Source organism: Camellia sinensis, chromosome 10 (genome assembly GCF_055761805.1).
Source record: "Camellia sinensis isolate YWXY chromosome 10, ASM5576180v1, whole genome shotgun sequence".
Lineage (NCBI taxonomy): Eukaryota > Viridiplantae > Streptophyta > Magnoliopsida > Ericales > Theaceae > Camellia > Camellia sinensis.
In genome coordinates this window covers 116,132,030-116,154,524 of record NC_138970.1, presented here as the reverse complement: position 1 = coordinate 116,154,524, position 22,495 = coordinate 116,132,030, and the positions used below count along the sequence as shown (strand labels likewise).

The window sequence follows — 22,495 nt, the reverse complement described above, 5'->3', positions numbered from 1 at the left end:
ATCATGTTGTTGAAATTATAACATGAAGTTCCAAAGTTGTTCCACCGTGGATGATTCACTTGTCCATTTTGCTAAGAAGCATGGCACGGGACACATACAATTTTTGAAAAATACAGGACACCACAAGTGCGGACACATGCAAAATTTGTAGTATTATATATTTATTATGTTATATATACGAATATCTCATTCAAAGATTAAAAAAAAGAAGCACAACATAACACTAATTTCTGAAGTTGAAAGGAGGGAGAATTAAGAAGTTAAATTTACATATTTTGGGAAGGTTGTCTGATTGCCAGAAACCTCCAAATGGTTGGAATTCCCTCCTCTCTTTCTCCTCTGTCCATTATCTGTTACTCCCCCTCCTCTCTGTTGGTGTATGAGTTTGGTTGTTTGCTCTATTGCTTGGCTGAGATATTTTGTTTGTTATTATTTGGAAGATTGTTTCCCGCTGGTTTTTTGGGTTTTTGCTTCATCTATAACTTTCTGCATCTATAAATCATGCCTCACAAATGCTACACTAGGGCTGCATGAGCTTCTGTCTGACAGTGTATTAAAAGTGGGAGGGGTGGGTGTATGCAAGGCGCGACATTCCTATATGTAAAAAATAATGTATAGAGAAAGAGAGAGAATAAATTGTATGTATTATTATTGATTGATATATTGATATTTATTACAATGATTCATGATTCCTATATATAGAAGAGGGTGAGTGTGTAGTAGGTAAGGAGTAGGTGAAGTGGAGGTGGTAGTGGTGTAGTGGGTTAGGTTTAGTGGAGTAGGTGAGGTGGTAGTGGTGTAGTGGGTTAGGTTTAGTGGAGTAGGTTTAAGTGGGTTAGGTTTAGTGGAGTAGGTGAGGTGGTAGTGGTGTAGTGGGTTAGGTTTAGTGGAGTAGGTTTAAGTGGGTGAAGTAGGTGGAGAGTAGTTGGATTTTAACACTATATTACCTTGGGTGCTAGGTGCCACACGAGGTGCACCAAGAAGAGAACCAAGAAAACTGATAATCAAGTCTTCAGGAAAGGCAGAGAAAATAGAAATTTGCTTTAGAAAACTCTTAATCAAAAACTCAAAATCAAGAGGGAGGGAAAGAGAATTGCAGAATGATTTCTGAATTTTTGGATGGTTAGAATGGCTTGATTCGTAACCTATATAATAGGCTTAGATGCACTTGTTTGGATGAGTCTTGTCCCTCGATCACATTTGATTAGATCTTATCGTTGGATCTATTATCTATGGTGCAGATTTGTTTCACACCAGAGGGTTACCTTGACTGGACAAACCCGATTGTGCTCCATGCAGAGCTGATTGTGCTCCATGTCACCCTTGCCATGTTGGATCCATGTTATCATCCCAACCTTCCCGTAGCAAATAGGAAAGCGCCTCCATGGTGCCTCACACCAATGCATCCATGCTAAGTGCAAAGTGCACCCCCATCAAAGCACCTCACAACCCATTGCCTACGCCACGTGCATGTGCTTGCATGTGTGGACGGTACACCATCTTATCCTTATTGTGATGTCCTGAGGTCTTTTTAAAATAAATTTAGTATTTCAATCAAAAATTTTCATTTCCTTTTGATCATCCTTGCTACTTTGGAGCCTTGTGAGTCTCTTATTGTTGTCAATCATTTTCTCTAAAGTTATTCGAATGCATCCTAGTGTTCCGGGGTGTTGTTTGCATTCGTGGGGGTTGGAGTGATTCCGGGAATGGTGGAAATGCATTTTGGTGTCTAATGCCTCTGTTCTGAGTTGGGATCGCTCGAGTAGTACTTTTATCGCTCTAGCGATAACGACGTCCTTCCAGTATTTCACCTTGCAGTCTGAATTTCTGGGAGTGTGTATTCTTCGCTCGAGCGAAGGTTTGATCACTTGTGTGGTTTTTTTGCAAGGAGAGATTTTGGGAGTTGGCATTTTTCACTCGAGCGCAGGATTGTTCGCTCGAGCGGTCTTAGAATTTGAATTGATCGCTCGAGCGCAAGATTGTTCGCTTTAGTGGTCTTAGAATTTGAATTGACTGCTCGAGTGCAGGATTGTTTGCTTGAGCGGTCTGTCCACAGGCTGTTCTGAAAAATGTGTCCAATCACTTAAAAGTTGAACCCCTTACACACCTTTATTTCACTTTTCACTTCACTCTCTCTCTCTCTCTCTCTCTCTCTCTCTCCGCATTAACTCTCACTCTCTTTTCTCTCATCTCTCTCTCTAGAAACCCTCCACCCACCTCATTTACTTCCTTGATTTCTCCATTTTCATTGAGATTTTGACCCTAGTGCCTTCTTTAATTTTGGAGAGCTCATCAAGGGGTACATTGTGTACGATGAAGATTGGATTTCGATGCTGTTAATTTCGAAGCTTTTCATCTTTTCTTCTCAAATCTAGAGGTAGGGAGTTTCTTTGAATAATATATGATTTTGGTATGTTCTATCCATCTTACTATGATTTCTAGTTTGGGATTTGAGTTTTAAAGTGTTGGGTTTAGAAAATGTTAGAGAATATTTCTTATGATTTTGGTCCAAGATAAATTATTTTGTGAACTATGAACCACTTAAAGGTATATGCAAGAAAAAAATATTTTGAAAACGAAGGAAAACCCCTCTTTTGGTCAAACCCTAGGTTTTGGGGCAATTTGGGGGAAAAGTGAAATTTGTGAAATATCCATGAAATTGTTGATTATTCCTTGAGAAAATGAAGAAATCTTCCTCTTGTTATTATGTTGTTGAGAAACTCATGAAAGGGATGAGAGTTGTTGAGAAATTATGATAACATGTTGTGTATATGTTTAGAATATGAAAATGAAAACGAATGTTGATTGTGAATATGAAGCAATGTCATGTCACACGGGTATGGAATTTATATGAATTTTTGGAGTATGAACATATATAGATATTGAATATCATATTTTTTGTTCCTTGAGCAAATGTTGAGAATTGTGGAGGAATCATGTAAATCGAAACTAAAATATTGCATTTCAATTCATTCATTTTACATAGTTTCAAAATATGGTTTAACTATGGCTATGCCCTGGAAATGCTTTTGTTGCTTGAGAAAAACAATTGTTATTGAAATGTTTTTTAGATAAATACGGTGGGAAATCCGGTTAAAGGGTGTAGTTTGAGAATTAAGTTAGCCTGAGTCCTTGGTGTAAGACCAGAAGCAAGCGCGTGTGGGTGCCTAAGCCCTCCGGTTAGAAGCCGGTGAGGTAGGATTTGATAGTGCTTGATATGCTTACTTGCAGACACTAGCGTTGGGAATTTTCTTGAATTGTATTTACCACCTCGTCTTAAATTTTGAAATTTTTGAGATGATTAAGTAATTCCTTAAAGGATCATGGCATCTGATTTTCTTTAAAAAGAAAACGAAGTTTTTAACTTTGTAGCATGGCATAACATTGCATCCACACACACACACACACACACACATATATATATAAGACTACTTAAACATATATACTTTGTGAAGATACCTCTGTTGGGTTTTGTGATCACCCCTAGTGGATTTGTGCAGTAAAAAATGTGGTGATCCCGCCTAGCTAAGGGCGTGGAAAGTCTTTTGAGAGCAAGAAACTCTTTTCTTTTGTGATTATTTTTTGACAAGTCAAAGGCTTAAATTGTATGAGTTAATTAACTACTTTTGTGTAACTAGGCGTGAGCCTCGGAACTTGTAGCTCTTGAGGCATTCCTTTGTTGTTTATTTCTTGTTATTATATGGTCGTACATGCTGTGGATTCAACTTACAAGGGTTTGAATGTGTAATGTATGTGGATCTCTTTTGTAAATCTCTTACATGAAAGAAATAATGTATGTGGATCTCTTTTGTAAATCTCTTACATGAAAGAAATACGGATTTAGAGATTTGATTAACCAAATTGGAATTGTTTAATGAATGGGATAATCGGTAATTTTTATGTCAATTATTTGAGGACGTTGCAACTTGGTATCAGAGTTACTGGGTTTGAATACTTAGGTTTCGCGGGAAGTGGTTTTATCACAATGAGTTCATTTAGCTAAATTAGGAGATGTTCCATGTTTTAATTGTTATGCGATAACATGTTTACTTGACTAGATGGGTATGAGACTAAACTTTGAGGATATTGCTTGCGTCTATTAAATCCCTTGATGTCTCATTAGAAGGGCACCTGACCAACGCTCATTCTAATGGGAACTCGCATTATTTTGTGGGACAAACATTATCTTGAATGAGTAATCCGTATGTGTTTATGTGACTAAGTGCTGACGTGGAGTTGCCTCGTTTGGGAATAGGCTATTTTAGTAACTTCTTGACTTTTTATAAAAATAAGTGCGCAAAAGTAGAGAGTGATTTGACTACTTATAGTGATTTTTTGGTTTTTTGGCTAAAATACTTAGTCCCCAAATGTGGCCCAGTGTGAATTAAAAGCTTATTAATTATTGTGATTGGACACGTGAGATTCAGTTGCAAGCACATGTGTGACTATGTGCTAAATTGTTTGTTTTTGTCCTTAATTAGGATGTCAGGATGAGGACAGACTCGCGGTGGTAGAGGCGGAAGGCAGGGTAGGCCTTGCCAAGGAGTTTATGAGGTACCGGTTAATGAGGTTCTGGTGCAAGAGAAGGGGTTCGGCTAAAGTAATGTTGCCGAGCAAGTAGCCCTAGCAAATGCGGCCGAACAAGTGGGACAAGCGGGAGTCCTGGAACAAGCGAGTCATGCCGCTATGGGGGCCTTAGCCAAAGAGATGGCGGAGGTTTTAAGAGAGTCTATGAGTATCTTGAGGGTAGAGAATCACGCCTGAGAGAATGCCGTGGAGACTAGGGTTGCTTTCCTTACCTGAGAATTCTTGCGGGCTAAGTCGGATGAGTTTCACGGTGGTCTGGAGCCCAAGAAGGCGGATGAATGGTTGGAGCAAACTGTGAAGACATTTGGGATGCTTCACATCGAGGATGGTGAGCTTAGGGTGACCCTAGCAAGTTATTACCTGAAATGGGACGCGGACCAATGGTGGAAATATGCCAAAGGCCTAGTCGGGCCGACGTGGGAAGCTTTTGTTGTTGCTTTCCAAGATAAGTACCTACCTTCCATTGCTAGGGAGAGACTGAGGCAAGAGGCTCAAACAACTGAACACGACGGTGGCCGAATTTGAAGCAGCCTTTACCAATTTGTCCTGGTTTGCATTGGAATTGGTGGCGACGGAGGAATGCCATTGCATTGAATTTGATAAGAGACTTAGAACCAAGATTTTGTTTAAGGTGGTTGGAAACATAATCGGAACTATGATCGATTTGTGGAGGCAGTAGCACACGTGGAGATTATTGTGCAGGCCGAAGAGGAGAGGATTAGGGGTTCGAGATCTAGAGGGCATGCTAGGTATTTTAAGAGTAATGCTAACACGTGGAGATTCTTGTGCAGGCCGAAGAGGAGAGGATTAGGGGTTTGAGATCTAGAGGGCATGCTAGGTATTTTAAGAGTAATGCTTACACGTGTATTTTAAGAGTAATGCTAGGTATCATGAAAAAAAAAAAATATCATTAAATGCTTAATGAAGATTTTTCATCATTTGATTAGTGTGCGGTATTTTATTATGCCCATAAGGATATATTTCTACACAATGGACTAAACTACCCCCATATATTTAAAACCATATCTCGTCTCATATACCATTAAACCCGTCTCTCTCTCTAAATCACCTTTCTGTTTCTCTCTCTCTCTCTCTCTCCTCTCTGTTTCCCTAGCCCTAGATCTCCCTCCTCAACACCCTCTTTGCTCTGCTACCACTACCACCACTGTCGAAAACCTAATTTTCTCCGCTGCTTCGCATCCTCCTCCTTTGATAAGCACCTCTTCATACCCTAGCCCCTCTCTCTCCTCCTTTTCTCACCAACTTCCTCTCTCTTCATCTTCTCTCTCTCACAGATTTGACTTCATGAAGCTTTAAGACCCTCGAGAAGTTGGTGAACCATCGGATTAGGTCTGGAATCGTTGGACTACGTTGTCGGAACCGTCAATGCCGATTCGGTGTTCAAAGTTGGGGTTTTAGATTTGTAGATCCAGATCTCTCTAATGGTGAAGGAGAGATGCAGCGGGGAGGCTACGTTAGGGTTGCGTCAGGCTCTGAGCGGATAACAAAGCCAACAGTGCTGACAACGTCCAAGTCGCAAAAGAAGTTGGCCAAAGTACCAGCGACCGATAAGTTTTTTGACGATGCTGACATTATGTTCGAGAACGAGATCAAAAACACCCAAGGTGGTGATGAAAAGAGGGCTCAAGATTCAGATCCAATGAGTTTTTTGACGCCAATATGCTCACGAGCCCCTTTAACTTGCCGGAAATGAACGGGTGTTGACAGGGCTTGATCTCCGGCGAGGTTAATCTACTTGGAAAGCAAAACCATTCAAGATCTATCTTCTCACAAGGTCAGGTATTATATAGATCTATCCATAGAATACTCATGAAGAACTCAGTCTCCTCTCTTCTCTACAGCCTCATGAAAAACTCAGTCTCCTCTCTTCTCTATAGCCATGTGTTGCATCAAGGGGAAATGGAATGGGAAAGTACCAATCTGTTTGGTTGCTAAGAAAGTTGAAGTGGAAAGGGAGAATTTCACACAAATAGATTCACACAGATAAATTCAATGGTGAATTTCAAGGGATATATTAAAATATTAAAATTATTTGGCAGATAAGAAAAAAATCCAATTTTGTATATGTTGAAACACTATTCCCATTTTTGTATATGTTGTTTGTGATTGTAATTTGTGTATTACAAGAGAGAGATGGATGGAGAGAGAGGAGGAGACGGATAGAGAGCGTTGGAGGAAAAGAGAGAGAGAGAGAGAGAGAGAGAGAGAGAGCAGTGGCTGTGAATGTTTAAACAAATAGTTAAAAAAGTTGAACAAATAGATATAAATTTAAACAGAGAAAAAAAATTTGAACAGATAGAATAGAATAAAAATAGGACAAGAATTTCAACAGATATAATTTTATACAGATGTATTTTCAACAGATAGAATAAAAAATAGGTTCAGCAGATAGAATAAAAATTTCAACAAGTAGAAATAAAAATTTCAACAGATAGAAGAGTGAAATTGAAAACAAAATGTCTTTAAAAATAAAGCGTGGACTTCTCACCAATAAAAAATATTTATTGGACCTAATGCCTTAGGCAATTGTTCGATTGGACTTTGAACAATTTTCTCACATCCTAATTAGGTTTTTTTTTTTTTTAAAATATTATTATTTGATCTCCAAGTATACTTGGTGACGAAGACTAGTACTACCCTAGTTAATTAGTTTTTTGTTTTACCTGGTCTCAAAGTTTGCTTGGCGACCAAGACTTTATCTAGTATAAATAGTTATGTAAGCTTAGAGGCAAAGACATTCTCTATCAATATAATTTTCAAATTACTCTATTTTCCTTGTAGATTCAAGGGTTTCTTCGTTTACTTGATAGATATCTAGTTTCGTGGGTATTTCCCTGTGTCACAATACATTTCATAGAAAGTCTCCCAACTTGGATCATTTTGTTGATTCTGTAGATTATCTTCATCTATAGGAATTTTTCGGCCTTTTTTATCATTTGAGCGTACAGGTCTCTTTTTTTAGTTTAGGTTATTATGGTTTAATCTTTGTACATGGGAAGCATCCCCTCTTTGATTCTAGTTTAGTAATATATGTTCTACTTATTAAAACAAAACAAAATAATAATAATAATACAATAATAATATTACGGTTCAATGTACAGTGATTCAGGCAGTGATAGGACCTTCACTCAGCATGCAATCAACTGACCTCTTGATAGCCTATGGTTCTATAGTTTGCACTGTGAAGTATTCTTCTATTGCTGTTTCACATATATTAGTTTACACTGTTGCTTTTCTGGTTTCCTTTTAAAAAATCTTAGTAACCACATCCCATTTATTTCACAGTGATTGGGAAAATAAATGCATATATGATACTTGCCTCTTTCTTCTTCTTCTTCTTCTTCTTCTTAAATTTTTTTATTTTACCCTACATGAAAAGAATATTATGCTTTACAAGTTTTTAAATGTTGATTTTCAGTCAGCTTGCGTGAGGCGACCGAAGTTTATATTGTGCACTGGTGGCAACCCTTCAGGCCACATTCCCACTCATTTGAATCAATATACAACATCCAGGTTGATTCTGCTTTTCTGCACTCCCTTTATCCCCTTAAATAATGCCCAATATGATTTTTTATATTTTTTATTTACTGAACAGAGGCTTGCTATCTGGAGATATATGGAGGCGGCTTTCTTCATGGATGCCACAAAGGGAGACATCTGCTCAGGTATTCCAATCTCATTGGTAGAATCTTTTAAGTTATAACAATGTTTAGAGTGGCTGTTCTAGATGCATGTGTTGCCAACATGTTAAAAGGCTTCATGGATGTCACAAAGAGAGGCGTCTGCTCACAAGTAATCATCAACACATAATACCCATGGCCTATTCATTAACAATTAGCAACATACAGTTACCGAATAAAACAATACGATTCTCATAATGTTCCGCACTTCCAATATCATTAACACAATCTTGATTATACATCAACAATCAAAACAATATACGACTCCCATAACGAATTTCCATAGATCTCAAACTCTCAACAAAACCTGAGTTTTCATCTCTTCTAAGTCACATTCTTAGGTCACATTCTTAACTTACAAAAGAATCCATCTAACTCAAAAGAAACATCAAGGGTCTCATTGTTCAACATTATCGAATAATTAAAATTAGAGCTTTTGATTTAATCTCCTTGAACATGTTATTTGTTTATTTACTAATTTAATTCACATTATAGCACAAACCCGTTTCATAAAAATCTTCTTACATGTATTTTTCATTTACATTAATTAAATTAGTTCAATAAATCATGAATCAACCACAAGTTTATTCCTCCAAAATTATTAAATTAACCAAACAATTGGGGCTTTTTATTCAAACCATCAAAATCATGTTCCATTAACTTCAAGTTCTCAAAATCAACATTAAAAGTAAGATTTGCTTTTTGGATTCAAACCCTAACTCACATCTATACGCCTTTCGACAATCTCTTCTCAAAATCATAATTTTATGCAATAGGAAAATACCACAAGTCCATCTATAGCAAGGTATTGGAGAGAAACGAGGAAATCCCTACCTCTTGAAGCAAAGAGGAGAACCCAGAAAACTCAACGGCAATGAAATCACGAACTTCTTGGATCAGAAGAAAGCTATTGACGAGATCTTCAATCTATCTCAAAGGACCAAGGTGAGGAGAGGGCCCGAAGTGCGTAGATCTAGAGATTTAAGTGAAAAAATTGGAGTTTAGAGAGAGAGAGAAGAGAGATCACGGCATAGAAAGAGAAAAGAGAGAGAAAGAATAAAAATGAGGAAAGAGAGTGTTTGAGGGCCTGTTTATAGTGCTAGGGAAATAATAGAATATCAGCCCCAAAGTCAACCAAAATAATAAGTCAAAACCCCAAAAAGTAAGGCCCAATCCACTGTCAAAATTCTGAAATTTTCTGTTGAGGGTCAACACCAAGAGGAGGGGTGTTAACACCGAAAAGCAGTGGGGTTTCAATTATGTTTAAAACAGGCCGCCACCAAGCCCTGGTGTCGACACTAGAAAGCAGTCCCAAAATTCTATTACATAGGTCCAGCAGGGTCGACACCGGAAAAGAATGGTGTCGATCCCAGAAAGCAGAAACGAGAGGGAAGGAAGAAATTCTGGTGTTGACCCTGGGAAGGCTACATAACCAAGCGCAAAGGAACAATTCTATCAAAGTTTAGATTGAATTTTAGCCCAACCAAAACAACAATACACCTCCCAAAGGATCTCAATAACAAAAGAAATGGAATCAAATGCAATTTCCAATGGTTTAAAGGACATAAGTGTTACAGAAACTTCTAACCCAGGGAAGTTTTTATTTTTCTATGTACTGATATTGGCTTGTTAAAGTTCACCTGCTTATGATAGTTTATACATCCATAATGTCCACTATAAAATTAAATGTAATATGATGACTAATGATCACTGATTTTAGATGCATGAATTAAAGTATCTTGGATATTTTTATTATTTCATACATCCAAAACACCCTAAGCTCAGGGCACTGTTATACTACATTTCTTTGTTTGGATTTTTGGATGAGGTCGTGAATGATAATCAAATAACATATTCTGTAATTTAAAATTTATATGCTTGTGCGAGTTTTACCTTGTGGATATGGCTACTTGTTACGCATGTCCTTTTAAAAATATTTGTTGCCTAAGTTTACATGGCTTCCATTGAATTTTTCCATATATACTATACCCCACATTACATGTTATTTATGCTATGGAATCTCATTGGCATTTGTATGTCTGTTGACTTGCCTTAATATTGAATCTCAGCTCAAATCAAGTCAATTCAATGACTCTGCATGATTACGAGTATTGATCAACTTAATTGGTTATTTATTTTTGTAACAATTGCCACAACTTTATTGTGCATTGTAAAACACATTTGCTTGTAAAATAAATTGAAGAAGAAAAGTGTGTAAAAATTATCAGAACACTGGAAAATGAAACAGAAAACAAGCAAGGTTAAACTTCAGACTATTGAAGTAAGAAGCACGGACACGTGACACGACACAGACAAGCAGACATATAAATTTTCAAAAAATGCAAGACACGTCAAGTTGAGGACACGTTCAAAGCATATATTTTTATATTTTTATTATATATATGTTTTTAAATATTTAATATATATTTTATGTCAAATATTTAATTTTATCAAATTTATCAATTTTATCAAATTTATCAATTTTAGTATGCTATTTTAGTAAAAAAATTAAATTTTTTTTTTTTGAAAGAAATAGTACTCAGGTGTCCCTAACGTGTCCCTAGGTGTGTCCTCAGCGTGTCTCTAGTGTGTGCTCAACGTGTCCCTTGCGTGTCCTTAACGTGTCCGAAGCGTGGCGAAAGTGTCCTAGCGTGTCCAACTCTTTCTAGCGTGTCCAACACGTGTCCGTGACTGTGTCGAACACCTGTATGTGCTTCATAGCTATTGAGCATGAAATAGATACAAATCTAGCGTTGGTAGATATATTTTGAGTAATGATATACAAACAAAATATTCGTACATAATTTACATACATAATGATGTGGCTCAATGTGGACCTTCCATTTTAAAACAAAGCACTCACGGAAATAAGTTTATTTACAAAAATGGCATTGCCTTATTATTCTTGTGGAATTTTTCATATGAATGGAGTTTTCCTTTTAGGATATAGCATTTCCATACCCTCACATTGATTAATAAATTGTAGAAACCCATGGTTACTTTAATGTAATAATTTCATCCAAGTTCGCACAATAAAGAGTAACATGCAAAAGTGGGCAGGTACATGTATTAAAAAACTATAGAATATATTAGTTATTACAGTCACATCTCATAGGTTGGTTCTTTACTTTCAAATGCCAAATTTTGTTAATTTTTTTGAAATCGAAATTTGTCCACCTTTCCAAAAAAATTGAAAGGCTATGATGGTAAAACTTTTAATAAAGTGTATTTAATAAATAGTATCAAGTTCTTTGCATTGTATCCAAGGAACAAAAAGTCATTTGGTTTCCATTAAAGCACCTATAACATTTCCATTTCTTGGGAAATTGACATGAAACACTCAAGGACAATTGAAATTTAAGTGTTTTGACGAAGGGTTTGGATTCTCTCAAGTTGGCCATCCAATTTGAGAGTAAAGTTTGGCCTTGGTGGGCCTATTTTGAGGCCGACTTCAATAATCCAAACCATTTACTTTTTAGGATTCATTAAGTAAAATATTTATGCAAAAAATTAAGATAGATCAAATATCGGTGGATATATGTTTGAATCACATTTGCATTACAAACAATAGATTACTATTCTTGAAATTATATTTGTTGCCTATTTTTCTAAGACAAGTGTGATTCAAACATATAGCTATTGATGTCCGATCATTATGATTTTTTACTTGAATATTCTACTCAAAAAGTCCTAAAAAGTAAATAGTTTGAATCACTAAGGTCGGTCCCAAAATGGGTTCACTAAGCCCAATGGCTTTCTCAAGTTTTTAAACCCTTGACGAAAGAGCGTTGAGACACATAATATCAATTTAACACTACAAAACTAATTGAATTGTTTTGTTACTCTTTAGGAATGTCTACAATTTGTTTTGGTTCCTTATTTTTGTAAGAAGAACAAGTTAAAACGATTGAGAAGAAAACACCTCGATAATATGACAAATATAACTGCAACTAGTAAAAATGCAAGTGAAAGGTTTCAAAAGTTTTCTCTCAAAAGCTCTGCATTAAGTATAGAAGATTTTTATACCCCAGGCAATTGCCAAAGCAGTTATAGAGAGGGCATTTAGGCACCAACGTGAGAGGTTTTTTAGGTTTGAGTTTATGAAGAGCTGTTGACTTACATTGTAACTTAACTCTTAACATATTAACTGCTATAAAAAAGATCTAGAAACTAACCCAATTTCAATTGTCATAACATGCTTGCGCCTCTTTCCTAAAACTATAATGCACAACCATGGCCACATATTTTTGTATGAATTAGTTCAATTACTCTAATCATTAGAAGATGAAACTTAGTACATGATCCCATATTATGGCTGCAGTACACATTGATATAGTGTCAAAACTGACTTCTGTTTTTTTGTTTTTTTATTTTATTTATTTTTTAAAGAAGAGGGAATCCAACAATAAGATAAAGGAAAATGATATACAATAGCACTACTCTAAGATAAGTAGAAGTATCTCAAATTCAAAAATAATCACATTCTATTCTTAAGTGTAAAAGCTAATCTCATACAGGCCTTGCTAGTCTCACAGCATGTTATGTAACTTAATTATACTTGACCCTCCAAACTTCTCATGTTTTACTCATAAGTTTTGCTAAGACTTCAAATATCACTCATAAATTCATCTACAATGACGTGTGACAGTGACTGTTGTTTGATTCTTGAACAAATCGATAATTAATATGTAACCATCCGCATCATTTAGGGTAAACTTAGGAATGAGATTTTAGGGATCTCAATCTTTTTTTGTTACTCATATGTCATATTTAAATACACAGAGTCCCTCAAAAGGTTTTTTTTAATAATTAATTATTTTTCCTTCCCATTGTTGTTATGTTATTAATATTAAAATATTACAAACTATTCTGTTGATAAAAGTTATGAACTATGTGATTTTATTGTAAATTAATGTGATGTAGTTTTAATAGAGCATATGGTATACATTGTTTTATACAGTATGATCTGTAATCCATTACTTGGCTCCACCCATAATTTGATGTATAAAGCATGGAAAGTAAAGTCATGAAAAGAATTTGTTACATTCAATCCCGTAATAATGTAAACCAAACCAAACCAAACCAAGCCTTAAGTCCCATCAAATGGGGTCGGTTACATTAATCCTTCTTCTCCACGCGACCCTATCAAAGGCCATTTCGTTAGTCAAATCAACGCTAGCCAACGTTAATTTAGGCCTATCATGTCCCCTAACACTCCCATCTACTGTTACAGTATCGTATCTCTTCACTAGTGCCTCTGTTGGTCTCCATTCAATGTGACCAAACCATCTCAATCGATTCTCTCTCAACTTATCTTCTATTGGTGCTATTCCTACCCATTCCCGAATACATTCCTTCCTAATTCTGTCTTGTCTAGTCTTGCCACACATCCACCTTAGCATCATTATTTCAGCCACACTCATCTTATCTACATATTGTTTCTTGGTTGCCCAACACTCCATCCCATACAACATTGTTGGTCTAATAGCCGTTCTATAGAACTTACTTTTTAGTCTAGTGGGTATTCGTTTATCGCACAGTACCCTAGATGCACTTCTCCACTTACACCATTCCGCCTTAATTCTATGGGCCATATACGCATTAATCTCCCCCACTGTTGTGATGATTAACCCTAAATAACGAAAATGTCCACTCTTAGGCAGTTTTTGGTTTTCAATCTTCACTTCTCCTCTGCTTTCATTGTTACTGTTACTAAATTTACACTCCATGTACTCTGTCTTAGTTCTGCTTATCCGGAATCCTTTAGATTGAAGAGTTTTTCTCCAAATCTCCAACTTTGTGTTAACTCCTTCTCTAGTCTCATCCACTAGCACAATATCGTCTACAAAAAGCATACACCATTGCACGTCATCCTGAATATTTCTCGTTAACTCATCCATAACTAAAGCAAAAGATAAGGACTTAAGGTAGATCCTTGGTGTAACCCTACAATGTTAGGAAATTCATTTGTCTCTCCAGCAGGCGATCTAATAGTGATCATCACCCCTTCATACATGTCCCAAATCACATCAATGTAACATTTTGTCACCCCTTTCTTCTCTAACACCCATCATATTATATCCCGGGGTACTCTATCATATGCTTTATCAAGGTCGATAAACACCATATGAATGTCTCTTTTCTTTTCTCTATACTTTTCTATTACTCTCCTCAAAAGATAAATCGCCTCCATTGTTGACCTGCCATCTCGCAATCGGCGTTCCATCACCCCCCCCCCCCCCCCCCCCACACACACACACACTTTCATTATATGACACAAATGTGTGGTTGAGTAGAAGAGTGACACATGTTTTATTGTCTAACAAGCAATTAACAGAGAACACCACGATATTTCTCTTTTATTTTTTTTTATCTCACCACCTTTTCATCTTTTCTCTCCCTCTTCCTCTCCCTCTCACACTCTCCTCTGCTCCTCTTCTCTGTTATCTCACGTTTTGTTTCTTTCTCTACCAACAACAAAAACAGAGGATGCAACCATCAGAAATGGCCACCTCCTTAATCTCTCAACCAAGATGATCCAGATTGACATCAATACCAGCCTAATTGTTTGACCATCTCCATTTCAGCCTTCAAACCCAAAAAATACCAAATCACCCAATGTCATTTCTTCTGTTACTACCACATCCTCCTCTCCTTTATCACATTAACACCAACGATCAACTGACCAAACATCCACCATGATTTCTGACCATCTCCATATTACATTGTTCTTTTTACTTTTTACTTTTTCTTTTTTCATAACCATGCTTTTTCCTTTTTTATTTATTTATATATATATATATATATATTATATTTTTTTATTTCACAATTCATCATGCCACGACCACACTTGTATATTCAACAAATGCGACAATGGTATTAATTGAGGTAGTTTCTGCATTTGATTTTTTGGTCAGATTTTGCAATCTGTGAATCTAATATCAGCAACTGAATGGAATATTGTTGCAGGATTGCATTGCGTTACCAATCGAAAAAAGAGTGAGACCAAGAAAAAAAAGAAGATAAAAATAATGGAGAGATGAGGTAGAGAGAAAAAAATATTAAAGAAAGAGGATAGAGAGGACAGAAGAAGAGAGTGGGAAAGAGGACTACAAAATAGGGAGAAAGAAAAAGGACAAGCTCAAACCAATTAGTGGATTCATGATTGGAGACTTGGAGATATATAATGTAGTCTATAATTGCAACCTCATACTTCCATCTAGTCAAAACCCAAGTTTCGTAGAGTGAAACAAGGGAAAAAAGCCTCCAATATCAGCAAATTATGATAATTCTGATGCTCTGAACGAACAAGTTAACCAAAAGTAAATTTTGATTAATAAATTAGAAGTCCCTATGAAGGTTTCATATTTGATATGTATAAGTTAAGAAGCATGGATACTTCTCAATCACTGACACGACAGGATATAACACTTATTAGACACATGTCCAAACATGTCCTATTGTTTGGGGGGAAAAAAAGAAAAAAAAAAGAGTCGAATAGGATTAGTACACATGAGATAAATGTGGGTCCCATACAATTATTAGATTGGTTTATACATGTATTCGGGTTAGGATAATAAAATTCGAAATCTACTGGGAAACCTAATATATGTAAGATTTGGTTACCTAATTGTATGGAACTAGAATTCTGACGGTTATACTATTATAAATAGTTATGTGGACTTCTAAGGTTTTCTTGAGAGATTAAGAGAGTGGTGAGGGAAAAAAAATGGAGATGTAAGGGGTGTGAGAAAATATCGTGAGGGCATCGCGGTGAACAAGGGCTCATCCACCTTTGAGCATGGGGTTTGGGTAGTGGTGTAGGTTGAGTGTTTTGGCCATCTCACATGTATTCTCTATTTTATTTATAGTAGAAGCTCTCTCTCGTGGATATAGGCAATTTGAGCCAAATCACATAAATATGTGTGATTGTTTCTCTTTGGTGTGTGGTTATCATTGTGCTTGAGTTCGCGTTGGTGGAATGTGGTATAAATCCCAACAAGTGGTATAAAAGCTAAAGGTTATTGATTGCGGTTGGCAAAGGCACGATCTGAGCAGTGGAGTTCACGGCTCGAGAAAAAATCACTGTGATGGCGAAAGAAAAAAATTGTGAAAAACCAGATTGAAGAAGACCGCATATGTACAGTTAAAGTTGGTATAATGACTAGTAGGTTGATGTATGTTTTCTCTTTGCCCAAAAGTAAAGACAATGAGAAGACATGGATTATTGCTTTGGGTTGCAATGGGTTGTGATCCAATGCAACTGGAATGTCACAAAATTAATGGTGTAGAATTTTTTCTATTAGATCAGTGTATGTTTAACAAAAAAAATTCAAGGCAAGGGTACTCTCTAGGGTTTTCAGGCGTTGCAGATTCATCGGTACAATCAAAATTTTTAGATTCGGAACAGTTTGAAGGGATTGGGCATATTCAAGGGCGATCAAATGTGATTGCATGTGATCTAGTTGATCCAGGAGTAATCTGATTCAATCAACAAGGAAGTCCTGTCATTGCGGGGGGTAAATTAGACTGTGTTTTTTTCTTATTTGACATCATGATTGGCAGCTTGTATAGGCTCATGGAGTACGTTTTGACAAGAAGGGAACTGTTGTCAAGCATGAGACGAGGTGAGTGTACAAGTGCATGGGTAATGTGCAGGAGTTTTTGGTGGCCACCAAGAGAAAGACAATGGGTTACTAGATGTTCACAGAAGGAAGCTTCGGGCATAGAACTTGAGACGGTTTTGCGACAAGGTGTATGATGAAGGAAGTCGAGTCTCTTGGTTATGAAGTTTTGGTTCGTGGTAGAGGAGACACCTCATGGAGGTGCATGCGGGTCTCATGCGCTTGAGCATGAGGACAAAGGAAGTCGCGAAGGACATGTTTGAGCACTATTGCATGAGGTGAAAATAATGTGGGCACTTGATTAAGGGGTGCAATATCTTTTAGGTGAAGGTGGAGTGTCACACAAACTAGGACATCTAGGTTGGAGGGTGCATGTAACATTTACCGCAATATCTTTTGGTGTTTTGGCCATCTCACATATATTCTGTATTTTATTCATAGTGGAAGCTATCTCGCCTGTGGATGTAAGAAATTTGTGCTGAACTACGTACATGTGTGATTGTTTTTCTCTTTGGTGTGTGTTCTTGGGCGTGCTTTCATTCGCATTGGTGGGATGTGGTATAAATCCTAACGCGAATATGCTTCAGACACTTGGGGAACACGTTTGTATTGCTTTAACACAAAAACATTACAAGTTTGAATTAATAATTTGGAATCCAATGATAAATTTGCGTCTATTCTCTATTTTTAGACTTAAAAAGTTATTATCTTTAAATTAAACATTCATGTATATATACATATAATAATTGTTTATCTTTACACGTTATATAATAAATATGTAAAACTATATATTTGTGTATACCCCCCCATGCATCATGTCTTACATTTTTCTGAAATTTATGTATTAGGGTGTTCATGTTGTTCACATGTCCGTGTTTGTGCTTCTTAGTTGACTTAACCTTCTAAAATTTTTTAGTAACAACTGGCATGTGAATGTGTCTTTTGTATGTTTTGTATGCACATGATTCAAGAAGCTATGCACATAGGTGATTGCCAACGTTGTGATTTGATGGTTCCCCTGTTCCGTTTACCTATCATTTCTTATTTGAAATGACATTATTAAAATACTAGTATACAAATTTTAGTTGGTTGAAGATATAAGGGTAAATTACACTGACCTCTCTTAAAGATTTGGAGAAAATATAGTAAGCCCTACAAGTTTGGCATAATTACATTGGGTTCCCTTGAGATTTTTATTCACATAACACTTAGCCCCATTTTTATCATTAATTCATTAGTCGTATGGATGAAAAAATGATATTGTCATCTCTTTTACATTGAAATGTATATTTTACCTTGGTTATCTCTATGTCTTCATTCCATTTGCATTAGTTTTGGTCTCTTTAATCTTAGTAAAAGGGAGATCGGTGTAATTATGTCAAAACTGTGAGGCTTGCTGTATTTTTTCCAAACCTCAAGGGAGGTCATTGTTATTTACCCAAGATATAATCTGCTAGTGTTCTAGAGTTCTAGTGTATATTGTACTTCACGTCAAACTAGATGGTGGTCCAAAGATCAATCTCATGCTCTTCATTTTTATAGATTAATGAAATTCAACTCTTACATTCCTTGAGCATGATGAATCCTGTATCTTCAAACATTTGCTTTAACTATCATAAGACTTTTTAAATTTATGTATCTCTTATTATGCTTCTACAAATCTTAATTGCTATGTGCAGTCAGCAGAAGACAGTAACATGTTTCCTGGGAGAGGAAGAACACTTGGTTCTGGTCGAAGTCAAACAGTTTCCACTGTAAGTTCTGATTCAAGCCTAGAGGCTAGACTGTTGGATAATGGTGGCAGCCCCAACCATCCACCAGCAACTGGTGCAGACCAGCAGATTGTAAATGGAAGGTATTACTATTAGAAAGAGTTCCTTGGTATGTATCAATTAATTGATTTTCATAGTTCAACAGCACCTTGATCTTTGGTTGAATGATAATGTGGATTATGAACTGAAGCTATAGTTCGGCCTGTAGTTTTCAAACTCAATGTGTCATTGCTTTAGGAATCTTACCCAAGTCTTTCAAGAATATAATAGAATGAATTTTATCCCTCTGATGAATGTTAGGTATTGTTTGAATGTGTTTCTATCCTCGTACATTTGAAGGATAAAGGCTTAGACATTCATAGAAATTTTTTGAGGTCGGATGTTTGCCTCTAAGGTTCAGTCCACCACACCAGTTTTGAAAAATAAAAAAAAAGGAATGTGAAGAGAAAATTATCAGAAACTATGTTTTGTGCAAGAAAGTCGAGTTCCTACTCTGAACATGACCCCCTGATGATGGGGAACGGAAAGGTGTTGGATAAAGGATTCAAATTTAAAATTTTGTAATTTTATGGTTGTGTTTTAAAATTTAATTTAAAATTTATTGAGGTGTCCTATGTTGCCTATATATATGGCTTTATGTAATAGTTTTAGGTTAGCTTTGGAATATTGATATTTAAGGCTGTGGCTGTTTTGTGAAATGAGGTTTTGATCTGATGTAGTTAAAACTAGTATGGTTGTTATGTTTAACACCATAAGAGTTAGTTAGATTTAGTTGGGTCTTTATCCTATAAATAGGTAGTTAGGCCCCTCTAGTATTCAGTATATGATATATTGACATTGAATATTTCTGAGCTTGAGAGCTCTTGTCCTCATTTTGGGATTTTTTCTCTCTAATGAAATCTCTTTCTTGATTTGGTTCCATCATTTTGGTATCAGAGCATCAGATTTGGATCTTAATATCTCATATTCTGATTGATTCATCACCTAATTCAATACCATGAAACGCATATACCTTTGGAGCCTTCGTTGTTGTTGAAAGTTGGGTTTAGAGATTCAAGATCGACTCTCAGATTCAATATTGACTCTCCTTGGTTTACGAAGCTTCCTCTTGATTCACGAAGTTTCCTCTCCTTGATTCTAGTTCGCAGGACAATCTGGGTTCTTGATTTGACTTCGTGGGTCGACTTCGAATTCGAAGATCAAGTTTCAACTTCACAAATCAAGCTTCGACTTTGTGGGTCTAGCGATTTGGCCCTATGATTTGATTTCGCAATCGAAATCATATTTGGGGTTGTTCTTGTGAATCGATATTGGACCTGGGTGCATATTGCAATTCTAGTTCATAGCTAATTTGAGCATCATGCGCCCGAGTATCCATTGGAACTGGTTCCGACTCTTCGCATGCCCTGATCGAAGGAGACTTCTGGTCGTCTTCGCAAGACTGGTTTGAAGTCACCTTGATGCTTGAATCTGGTTCCTTGAATCTGACGAACCCAGACTCTGCGAAGGATGATCCAAGCTTCGTGGACCCATCGCGATTTGAAGACCCATTGCACATTCAAAATTGTTGGAGTTCATCGCGATTGCGACCTAACTTTTGATTCAAGTTTTTGAGTCGAGTTTGCAGGAACTCTGGATTTCGAGTTCAAACTCTACTTGTGATTTTAGTTTGCATCTGGCTTGAAGGTCGCGACCTTTGAGCTTGAACCTGGACTTCTTGATCTGACTTTGAAGTCATCTGCGACCCACGATCGAACCAGTTTTGCTGCTTTCTGCGAAACTTTGAAATCAATTTGTGACCCGGAGTGGAACAGATTCAGAATGTTGTGTTTTGGTATTGATTTTTGGTCTGCGACTCTGATCTGGGTGGGTTTTGATCTTTCACTCTCTTGTTCATGATTTGTGAATGCTGTTTTGAGTCTTATCTTTGATTTTGCTATATGGTGCTTTGCCTTCAGTTTCTGCACATTCTGAAATTCTGAACTGGTTTTTTTACATTTTGAATTAGGTCTTGATTTTGTAATTTGGGCGTTTGGTGTTTTTGTTCTTTGATAACAATTGCTTGTGCTCTTTGATACGCTGTTGAGAATCACTTTCAATTGGGTTGCTGCAATCTGTGAAGTTGTTTTTATGTTTGTGTTTATAAACTGAAATCGCTAATCGGGGGCAAGGTGGTCGGGGTGGTCGTGGTAAGGCTTATGTCTCGGATTTGGGTGATGATGCGGAGGTTAATGGGGTTCCATATCAAAGAGATGAAATAACTGAGATGAGAAGGCAAATTGCCACTTTAACGGAGACGGTGCAACGTCTCCTACCTCCTACATCCTATTGAAGGTAGTAATGGTTCCAAGGATTATCAACTTGATGATTCCTTTGATGCTCTACATAGGTGTAAAGCATGTTCACATGGGTTTGGTTCTACGTGGAATGACACCATAAAGGATTCCGAGCTTCCCGAATTCCATGGAAGCTACATTTTGGATGTGTTCAAAAAGTGATTGAATACAATTGAGAGTCATTTGGATTGTTATGATGTGCTAGAAGCGAGAAAGGCAAAATTGGTTTCTCAAAGCCTCAAAAGTCGTGCCTCTGCTTCGTGGAATCAACTACAAATTGGTAGGCCAAGGAAAGGTTAAAGAGTTGAGGAAGATGAGGAAGAAGCTCAAGGAGCACTGCTTGCCTTCTAATTGCATGCCACCTTCGTGTTGGAATAGAAAATAATATTTAATATTGGTTGTATTTTATTTTATTTTTATTTTACTTGATTGGCGAAATGGGCTGATCCATAAATTATGTCTTATGGCACTCCTATAATTACTTATTATTATCAATATAAAAGGGGATGAGGTCTAAATTCCCATCTCTTTCTCTTCTCTAAACCTACATAGTATCAGAGCCATGCCCTAACTCCCTAGCCCAGCCGACACTACTATTCGTATTTGCCTCCCCAGCACCCGAAACAACCCTGTAACTCACCTAGACTAGTCGACAGCCTCTCTACATCACCCCACCAGTGCCGACAACCCTCCTACACCACTCCACCAGAGGCGACAGCCCCACTACACCACAGCACCAGCACTGACAGCCTCTCTTCATCTTCCCGCCAGCGTTGCTAGCCTTTTTTCCTTCTTCTCTTTCCCACGGCAGGCTCCTCCAGGCCCTGTTGAGGGTCTTCCTCATGACGCCCAGCCTCCTTGCTGGTTGGGTGTCGTTCGATTGTCTCTTCAAGGGTCGTCAGTGGTTGTTGGGCATGGCGTAAGGGTTCTTCAGCGTCGTCTCTAGTTCTGGTCTCTTCTTGTCTCTATTCTATTTATGTATTACGTGTATAAAAAAAAAAAAATTTAAAAAAAAAAAAAAGAAGTAAAATTATGCATTTTTAATTATTTAATATTCTTCATGGTTATTGTGCTTGTATCCCTCTATCATCTTCCGGGTTTTTGATTGGTCCTAGTTTTTTGTGGGTTGTATAGTAGTGTCTCCATGGCAGATTCCACCAATGTGTCCACTACTTCTTAGACACCCAGGAGTGAAAGTTGCATTATACCTACTACTATGACTGATAACTCTAACCCTAGCCTTAAAATCACTGCCTCTCTATTCAATGGTCAGAACTATCTAGCGCGGTCGCAGAGTTTGACTATTTTTTTAAAAAGCAGAGGATGGGGTATATCGATGGCAGGATACAGGCATCCAGCACTATAGACCCTAGTTATGATCAGTGGGAGGTCACTAACTCCCTCATTATGGGTTGGTTGATCCACTCTATGGTCTCTGAGATTGGAGAGGGCTATTCGTCTATGGACACTGCCTA

The 22,495-nt window shown here is 37.0% G+C and overlaps 1 protein-coding gene across 4 annotated transcripts in view; it reads left to right on the top strand.

Moving 5' to 3' along the window:
* The window catches only part of RBL15 (RHOMBOID-like protein 15), a 99,892-nt gene that overhangs the window by 63,483 nt on the left and 13,914 nt on the right, over positions 1-22,495 (top strand). For all 4 annotated transcript variants that reach the window (XM_082892076.1, XM_082892075.1, XM_082892078.1 and 1 more), the window contains exons 7-9: positions 8,027-8,121; positions 8,204-8,273; positions 18,592-18,767. In XM_082892076.1, the coding sequence (XP_082748202.1) occupies positions 8,027-8,121; positions 8,204-8,273; positions 18,592-18,767 (341 nt within the window). The remainder of the gene's footprint in view (positions 1-8,026; positions 8,122-8,203; positions 8,274-18,591; positions 18,768-22,495) is intronic.